General features: G+C 39.8%; 2 protein-coding genes across 3 annotated transcripts in view; one reads left to right on the top strand and one right to left on the bottom strand.

Moving 5' to 3' along the window:
• OGN (osteoglycin) overlaps positions 1 to 8,899 on the top strand; it is an 18,786-nt gene extending 9,887 nt beyond the window's left edge. Inside the window, exons 4-7 of the mRNA XM_077773965.1 lie at positions 2,289 to 2,447; positions 4,562 to 4,764; positions 6,962 to 7,057; positions 8,133 to 8,899. Coding sequence (XP_077630091.1) covers positions 2,289 to 2,447; positions 4,562 to 4,764; positions 6,962 to 7,057; positions 8,133 to 8,303 — 629 coding nt within the window. The 3' untranslated portion in view covers positions 8,304 to 8,899. The remainder of the gene's footprint in view (positions 1 to 2,288; positions 2,448 to 4,561; positions 4,765 to 6,961; positions 7,058 to 8,132) is intronic.
• The window catches only part of CENPP (centromere protein P), a 222,571-nt gene that overhangs the window by 160,325 nt on the left and 52,291 nt on the right, over positions 1 to 9,955 (bottom strand). The window lies entirely within an intron of this gene.

Below are 9,955 nucleotides of genomic sequence, written 5' to 3'. Positions count from 1 at the left end.
CTGGTTCAAAAATAATAAATATTTCTTAATATGAAAATGAGGGATGCCTGGGTGGCTCAGTCAGTTAAGTGACTGACTGGCTCAGGTCATGGTCTCCCAGTCCAGTTCCTGGGTTCAAGCCCCAGGTCAAGCTCAGCACTGACAGCTCAGAGCTTGGAACCTGTTTCAGATTCTGTGTCTCCCTCTCTTTCTGCCCCTCCCCCCTTCATGGTCTGTCACTCTCAAAAACAGATGAACATTGAAAAAATATTTTTAAATAGGTAAATGATATGAATATTCTGCCACAAAAATATGTGGATGATAAGTAAGTTTATTTAAAAATACTCAGCACATCAGACATTAGGAAAATATAAATTAAAACATAAGATACTACAACATGCCTTACATGAAAAGTCTGATTGTACGGAATGTGGACGAGGATGTGGAGTAACTGGAACCTTCCTGCATTGCTGAAGGGACTATATAATGGCACAATCTTTATGGAAAACGGCATGGGACTTTTTTCAAAAGCTACACACCTGTTAGATGGCCTACCCATTCTGCTGTTAGGTATTTACTCAAGAGAAACCAAAGTATTAACAACCATAAAAACTTCTAGATAAATGTTCACTTTTGAACACTGGTTATGAAATAGCCAAAAACTAAATACAAATGCCCCCAAGGAAGGACTATATAAACTGCATATATTAATACAATGAAATACTACGCAGCAATAAAAGAGGAATGAACTGCTGATATGCAGAGGGGAAGGAGTGAGAAGAAGACATGCTGCGTGCTTCTCTTGGAAGTAAGTGCCAACTGCTGTGAACGCACAGAACGCAGCAGACCAGAGTGGGTGCTGGGAGGGAGGGACTACAAAAGCATAACAACACTTTGGGGTGGTGACTTCATCAATTACTTCAACTGCAATAACGGTTTCATGGGTATATACGTAATGCCAAAAACGTATAAATTACAAAGTGAAATATGTGTAATTTATTAAGTGTCATTTAAACAGCAAACAGCTGTGAAGGAATAAAAAAAGGCTTAAAAGATGGGACGCCTGGGTGGTTCAGTGGGTTGGGCATCCGGCTTTGGCACAGGTCATGATCTCACGGTTCGTGGGTTCAAGCCCCGCGTCGGGCTCTGCACTAACAGCTAGCTCAGAGCCAGGAGCTTGTTTCAGATTCTGTGTCTCCCTCTCTCTCTCTCTCTCTCAGAAATAAATAAAACATTTTAAAAATTTTTGTAAAAAAAAGGCTTAAAAGAGTTCACACTGGCTACTCTGTGACAATTTGATTATCAAAATAAGTATGATGGTAACTTATTATGACCCATGGGATAAAGAATTCATAAGTTCATACTGAACTGATATAACTAAATAAATGCAAAGGGAAATGTTCCACCCTGCACCAGATGTCAGCTAACAAACGGAGAAGGAATGATCGACTTAGAATATCATAATTTGAAACTATCCTAGTAACAAACAATTCAGAAAAGAACTATCAACAGATGATAAAACTAGTGGGTGGCAGTTTGGTGACAGATCAGACGTTTAGCAGCTCCAAGTACTTTTTCAGAAGATATTCCCTAATGGCAGACCAAAGACAGCATCATCAGGAATGGGACAAGCAGATACCACATGCTCCCCAATACCCAGCACGGCAGACCCAACACCATTTCCATGGTAGTCCTACCAAAAATTAGGAACCTCAAACAAACGCTAATTGACATTCTGTAAAATAAACGCCCTGAAAAATGTTTTTAAAATTCAAAACTTTTAAAGTTATGAACAACAAAGACTAAGGCATTGTTTCCAGGTTGAAGGAGATAAAAGAGGCATAAGGAGGACATGCAATGGGGTCCCTGCTGTTTCTGCGACCCTCTCATGTCCAAGTGCATAGTCTGCTTACTCTCCCGGTGGTTTATAAGCTCCTTAGCTATGGTCATCAATCTGCAATGCGTCTGTGCCAAACCAAGTGATACATCAAACTTACATTTACCTTATGTTCTGCTTTATGAACATTAAAGTGAAAATCAATTCAGCAATTAAATGTTCACTGCTAAAATGGATAGAGAATAAAGGAGATACTGGGTTATAGGATCAAAAATAAGATCCTGCTCAGTTATCAGGTACAATACAGGTCACTAGTTAACACAACCATGATATCTTTCCACTATCACCTTTAATTCTGTAAAATATATTTTCAGATTAGTGAGAACACTCATGATAGCAATAATTTTACCATTAGAGGCAAAATGTTTTTAAATTACAGTTTATATTTTTATGATTTTGTTTCCCGATGTAGAAATGCCCACGTGCCTTTTGTGTGTGTGTTTAAGCGGCTCTGTGTACTGTGAAGAGGTTGACATTGATGCTGTACCACCCTTGCCAAAGGAATCATCCTATCTGTATGCACGATTCAACAAGATTAAGAAGCTGACAGCAAAAGATTTTGCAGATATACGTAAGTTAACTTTACATAAAATACCTCACAGTAACTATGTTAGTGCTAGCCTCATAGAAACACAAGCTTCTTGGCACCTGTGGCTGTCACATCAAGGGTAGTCACTGCTGGAGTGTTTAACTATCCGCCACAGTTCACAGACATCCACAGGCTTGTTAGCAACTCCTTTCCACACCATCCAGATGTCCCCATCACCTTTCTTTACTGTGCCTTTCATGTCGATGTTGACGGCCCATCAAACATATGGGCAAAGACGCCTTCTCAGACACAGGACTCAGATCCGTCAGCCGCGGCCTCTCAGGAGCGCCAGTACAACCAAGGGGTTTCTCCAGCCTTGATGCTTTCTTTGTTCACGACGCTGCCGTCACAATAAAAGCAGAACGTCTCCTTTTCCTTACTTTAACTCATGGTTCTTAAACCTGGCTGTATATAAAACCATCTGGGGAAATATCATAAAACACAATGATACCAGGCCCTAGTCTCCAGAGATTTTAACTGAGGTCTTGGGAGAAGCCCAGGCATCCTCATGAAATACCACCCAACTCCTCAGTTGGTTCTCACGTGGAACTGATGCATTTTACTCCTTTCCAGGATGCTTCTGGGATCCCGTCAAACCGCACAACAGCCTGCCGCCAAGGCACTGCTGTGAGCACAGCACAACCCTCCACTTCTGCAGTGCCAAGTCCCTGAAGAAAATCACACCACATGTGCACACTGGCCCCACTACACCTTTATGACATTAACCGGAACAGCATCCATGCTGTAACTGGTGGCTCCCAAGTGACCCAAATACAGCTGATCCTCATCACTTGTGGACTCCACACCTTCACACTCACCCACTCAGTCACATGCATTTGTAACCCCAAAATCAGTACATGAAGCACTCCCGCAGTCATGTGCAGACACATGCACAGGGGCAGAACACTGGGGTTACCCAGCCACAGTCCAACAAGGTGACCTCTGCCACTTTGTTTCAGCTCTTACGCTGTGAGATATCCTGTTCAGTGTGCTTTTTGCTATTTGTGCTGAAGAGCTGTCCAGTGTTCCCAGTATGCCTCACAGAGAAACCACTGTGTTAGGTAATTTTCATTCAAGGTTGAGCTACAGAACTGAGGCTTTGAGTTCAATGTTAATGTACCAACAATATATACTAACTACAACACTTTTAAAAAGAAACACACATAGAATTTTGTACTAATTGGTTGATGGAAATGTGAGACCAGAGGCTCAAAGAAACCTAACCCTTCATAGTCCCTGGGAGTAATGGTCCATATTCACTAATTCAGTGTTTGCAGTGACTACCTCAAATACTGAATGAGAAGTTAACGGTTTCCTCAGCATCCCACACATACAAAAGACACACACACACACACACACACACACACACACACACACACACACACACACTGAATTTCTCTCTCAGTCTGCATCACTTTAACAAATTCAGGAACACTTCTGTTTCTTGTCGTTAAACAATAAGGCACAGAGAGATTAAGAACATATCCACAATCACAATGCAATGTGCTGGTGAAAAGTCCAAAAAAATATCTACAATGATTCTATTCAATCAAATGTACTGCTTCCAGGGTGCCTTCGCGGCTCAGTCACTGAGCATCTGACCTCAGCTCAGGTCATGATCTCATGGTTCATGAGCTTGAGCCTGACGTCAGATGAGCCCTGCTCTCCTCTTCCTCCCTCTCTCTCTGCCCTTGTGGGATTCTCTCTCTCTCTGTCCTTCAATTACTTGCGCCCTTTCTAGCTCCCTCAAAAAAAAAAAAAAAAAAAAAGTAATGCTTAGTTCCCATGATTTGCAACCAAAATTTGTTTCAAACCACCCCAGCATTCTGAGAATTCAAATACAGAAAGATGGAAGGATTCCATTAACTGTAAGTTCCCTTCCAACCCTGAGACTCTAGCGCTCAAGAGAAGACCATCAATGTCAAGCACAGAGAGATGCTCACTATTTATTCACCAAATTTACTGATCTACTCATACAGACACTATTAGATACTAACAATAAAAGGTGTTTGAATGACCTCTTATACCAATGCTTTTTCTTCAGTCCACACAAATGAGACTTTAACTTCATATTTTTTGTATATTTTTCCTTCAAGCTAACTTAAGACGACTTGATTTTACGGGAAATTTGATTGAAGATATAGAAGACGGTACTTTTTCAAAACTTTCTCTGTTAGAAGAACTTACACTTGCTGAAAATCAACTCCTAAAACTTCCAGTTCTTCCTCCCAAGCTTACTTTATTTAATGCAAAATACAACAAAATCAAGAGTAGAGGAATCAAAGCAAATACATTCAAAGTAAGTATTACATACTGTGACCAAACAGTATCAGTTTTATACAACCAATGGTAATTAGATAAAAAAAAGAGAAACTCAGATCTGAAATTTTGTTTTATATTTCAAAACTGCTTTAACAAATGCCAGAAAATATAGTTTCAAAAGTAAACGTTCAATTTTACTTCTACCACTTAAATGTATTAGCCCATAAAATTCTGTAGGTAGCCTTACTTTTGAATTCCATAATGGCAACTAGTACAAATTTCTATATATAATACAAATTAAATATATTCTTCATTTAGTAACTCAAGAAAATATATTTACAGGAAAAAGGGAAGGTGATCTACTTTGATTTACGTAGGCAGGTTGTGTCCAAATGCTCAGTATATGGCAAAATTACTGCCTCAGCCGAGACCTGCACAGGTGATACACTCATTCCCAGTCCCGGAAGGAGCCCCAGACAAATAGATGATTGTGCTGCTACTGGCAGTAGACCTCATTCATAAGGAAAGTTTGTGGCTTCTAATGATAACATCTAAAAGAAGCACTATGAAATACTATCATCAAGTTTGTAACAATCACACAAAGGTACAATTAGTCCACAGATGTACATTCTGTTGGAAAATGTAAAACTATTCCATTTTTCTTTTCTTTTTGTTTACACTTAAGGAATCCTTTTTCAATTGTGAGGGACACTGTAAAGGCACATCAGAGTTCCTCAGAAGTTAAGGGATTATTAGGAGACTTTTCAAAACCGGACTCACTTTAAAAACCAACATGGTACCTGGGTGGCTCAGTTGGTTACCATCGAACTTTGGCTGAGATCATGATCTCACAGTCTGTGGGTTTGGGCCCCACATTGGGCTCTGTTCTGACAGCTCAGAGCCTGGAGCCTGCTTCAGATCCTGTGTCTCCCTCTCTCTCTGACCCTCCCCTGCTCACACTCTGTCTCTCTCTCAAAAACAAACATAAAAAAAAATTTTTAGAAACAAATAAATAAAAAACCCTTACAATTTGAAGATACGGTAATTTCAGCTAGTAAGCCTTTGACTAACTGGCATATTAAAGACCTATAGGAGCCGATCAAGGCTTCACAGAAGGAGTGTGTGAGTGCTCTGAACTTTACACATGCTTTACATCTTGAAGCCCTATTATAAAATGATACACAGCCACAGGCTAGTGATCATGAAAAGTAATTCAATACAGAGCAGTCTGGGAAAGTCCTACCTTGCTAAGTATTTAACAAATTGCCCTGGGAAACATCTAACAACCATGTCTGTCAGGAGCACAGACACACAGCATTCTTTTGTGCACCATTTTACTGTTTCACAGATACTGCACTTGTTACAAACTGAAGGTTTGGGCTGACCCTACAGTGAGCCAGTCCAGTAGTGCTACTTTCCTAACAGCACTTGCTCACTGTGTCTCCATGTCACATTTTGCTAATTCTTGCAGTATTTTAAACTTTTTCATTATTCTTACATTTGTTACAGTGATCTGTCATTAGGGATTAAAACTCCCTGAAAGGTCAGATGATGGCCAGACGTTTTTAGCAATAAAATTATTTTTAGTTAAGGTATGCACATTGATTTTTAGACATAACGCTACTACATCATAGTGTATATATAACTTTATATGCGCTGGGAAACCAAGAAATACACTGGGCTCACTTCATTGCAATATTCACTTTATTGTGGTGGTTTCTCTGGAACCGAACCCACATTATGTGCAAGGTGTGCCTGTATTCATTTTGTTAGAATTCAGTGGAGGTGAAATGAGAAGTTCTGAAGGCTCAAGAGAGGTTATGGCAGCACTGGGATCCAAACTCAATCCTGCATAGGAAATGACCTTACTAGCTGTTCACGGGACAAGTCTAAAGGCCCCAGCAGCTGGCATGAGAACTGAGGCTGGGAATGGCTGGGTACTCAGTGGTCTGAGGAATGAAGAGAAACGAGGGGGTGTAGCAGGGCCTTATCACCCTTCATAAAGGGCCAAAATATACTACTTGGGAAACAAAAACCCCTCAAAACCAAACAACTACCATAGCAGCAATTAATCGTACTGATTACCAGAACCTATGCACACATGTGTACACACACGTGTATATACATGCACAGATGTGCACACACGCATATGCATGTGTATATATCATAGTTTGAATCCTGTGAAAATGTACTGACTTGAGTGATGCTCCAGCAGAAGCACCTTCTCCTTACAGAGACTGAACAACCTCTCCTTCCTGTACTTGGACCACAACGCCCTGGAATCTGTGCCTCTTAATTTACCAGAAAGTCTACGTGTGATTCATCTTCAGGTAGGTTTGCTCCTTTCATAATATCTGATTACTTGAATGTAAATTATTATTAGCCAATGTTATGACTCATTAGGAAGCTCATTTATCCACATGTCAATTATGCCTATCAAGTATTACTAACTGGTGGCCTGAGAGCCACCCCCACCCCCACCCCTCACTGCCCAGAGGCCCAGAACCCCTGAGAGGACCCATAACCAAGGTGTGAGGTCTGCCCTTACAGCGGGCTCTGTTGTCAGGCGAGCACGCAGCATCTCCTAGTTAATGTGACACATGGATCCGAGGGACCCGTGGGTGGGGTGCTATGACCTCTGGTAGCTGTCTCCTTCTCCAACAGCAGTGGACACCTGCTTTTGGAGACTGTCCAGCTGATTTCATGTTGAGGTGACAGAAGAGTGAAGAGGAACTGAAATGAACTAAAATTGGTCTTCTGGCATCACAGCAATTACCATTTGTTCTGCTTTCTTCTGTAAAGGGACATTCAAGGACATGGTGCCCATTCTGAGTAGACACTCGAAAGTAGGACAGTCTTTCCCACCAGTGTAATCTTATTTATGCATAGAGCTTTCTTCTACATGGATGTTACTATAACAGCAAGCAGTCTGTCTTCCAAAGCAACACTGCAGACTTAAAACTGCAGGGGGTGGGGGGTACTCAGATTGCACAGAGGGTTTATTACCCTGAGGATACACAGGATGTACACTATTTTAAAAACCACTTTTTAGGGGCGCCTGGGTGGCTCAGTCGGTTAAGCATCTGACTTCAGCTCAGGTCATGATCTCACGGTTCTTGGGTTCAAGCCCCGCGTCGGGCTCTGTGCTGACAGCTAGCTCAGAGCCTGGAGCTTGTTTCAGTCTGTGACTCCCTCTCTCTCTGACCCTTCCCTGCTCACGCTGTCTCTCTCTGCCTCTCTCAGAAATAAATAAAACATTTTAAAAAATCTATGATACTACTTAGAATCTTTAAAAAACAAAAACAAAAACCACTTTTTAGATAGAATATTTTGTGAGATCCCATTACATAGAATACAAAAGGTAAATTTCAAATTTCTGAACAATTTTCCCCTTTTATTTTTCAGTTTAACAACATAACTTCAATCACAGATGATACATTCTGCAAGGCTAATGACACTCGTTACATTCGGGACCGCATTGAAGAGATACGCCTGGAGGGCAACCCCATCATCCTGGGAAAGCATCCCAACAGTTTTATCTGCCTGAAAAGATTGCCTGTAGGGTCATACTTTTAACCACTATCAATGCAGCATATAAGCTAAAGTACACACATGCATATAATCTGTCTCAACAATGCCTAAAGGAGCATAAATATTTAACATTAACTTTGTGTCTCATGATGAAGGAATTTTATGTTTTAAACAAAGATGTTCACAAATCTTACACATAAGTAGCAAAATGTAAAACTGAATCCTGAAGTTCAAAACAAAGTCATGTGAAAATATTTAAGCAGCATTACGAAATCATAGTAGTTTATACAATGGTGACATTTAAAAGGTATGTTTTTATATAAATGCCCCAATTTACAAGCACTATTTCCATTACTAATGATGTGAAGGGGGAGGCCAAGAAACTTTCAACTGCTGGTCTTTCCCAGCCTTTACTGGATCCCTAAAGCACTTAAGGAAGATGTTTCAGAAACTTTGAAAAGCTGCTAGTGATCTCCCATTTTTCTTTTACAATTCACACATTTTTTCATTATGAACTAGGAACTTGTTTTCTTTCCATTAAGACAGTTATTATATGTTTACTTAGCCTGAGAAATAGTGTACAGTCTCATATCTAGGCAAAACTTTTCAAATAAAGCCTAATTTCACTCTCTGATAAAGACCTAATAGAGTAATGTTCAAAGTTATTTTGCTTTGTGGTCATACAGTTAAAAGCTTTAGTAAAATAGTACAAACTTTTCCTTTCTCTAAATATAAAAATTCTAAGTCTACCTACCATAAAACATTTTAAGAAGTCAAGCAGACCAAAATCAATATGCTCATAAAAAACCTGAACATCCATCCCATCTCTCAGAAAATACCTATAAAGTTCTTCACTGTAAAGGCTTTCGAATATGATAGATATGGCAAAATATTTTCTCTTACCACCATAGGAATGATAATCTCATCAAGAAATATGTCCAAATCTAAGACAAGAAAATAGTGAATACAGTGGTATTACTGAACCTACCTTCCCCCACGCGTCACACTCATGCTGACTGCCTGCCCATTCACAGGGAAGCTTCTGGGTGACATTTCCCACAAACCTTTGACTACCCGATGATTGAACAGCATGAGTCCATCTTCGATCTAATAGTGATAACTTACGAGGAAACAATGTTGCCAGATTTAAGATCCTAAAATAACTTTCCTCTTGCCCAAAACCCACTCAGAAGTCTTAGTCTCCCTATCACATTGGGGTTATATCCAAAATGATCATTGCTTTAGACACATGAGTCTGAAATGTGCGTATGAAAATTTCTACTACTATTTCCAACATAAATAATACATCAGAATCAAGTTGGTCTCTGTACACCATTCCCAGAACAAATAGTTATTCATATTTTTAAATATTTTAAATATTTTAAGTATTTGCTTCTGCTTCTCCCTACATAGAATGAGCTCATTTTTCAATATCTCCCCCATTTGTCAAGATTGAAACCAAGTTGTCAAGACTGACCCCAAGTTAAGCTTTTTTCATTAAAACATCAGTGATCTCTTAAGACCACAACAATTAGTCCTTTACCACTTACTCACTTGCTTGTTTTATTTTGGTAATCATAAATATATACTGCTTTCTCATTATTTTGCATGCATGCCTCATTTCTCTGTGACTGAAAGCTCACGGAATACATCTAGTATTCCCATTATACCTTCAAAATGCTTACCCTAATATTGAG

The sequence above is a fragment of the Crocuta crocuta genome, unplaced genomic scaffold, assembly GCF_008692635.1.
Source record: "Crocuta crocuta isolate KB4526 unplaced genomic scaffold, BGI_CrCroc_1.0 scaffold866, whole genome shotgun sequence".
Taxonomy (NCBI): domain Eukaryota; kingdom Metazoa; phylum Chordata; class Mammalia; order Carnivora; family Hyaenidae; genus Crocuta; species Crocuta crocuta.
The sequence above is the reverse complement of the archived record's forward strand: the minus strand, read 5'-3'. Positions and strand labels throughout refer to the sequence as shown.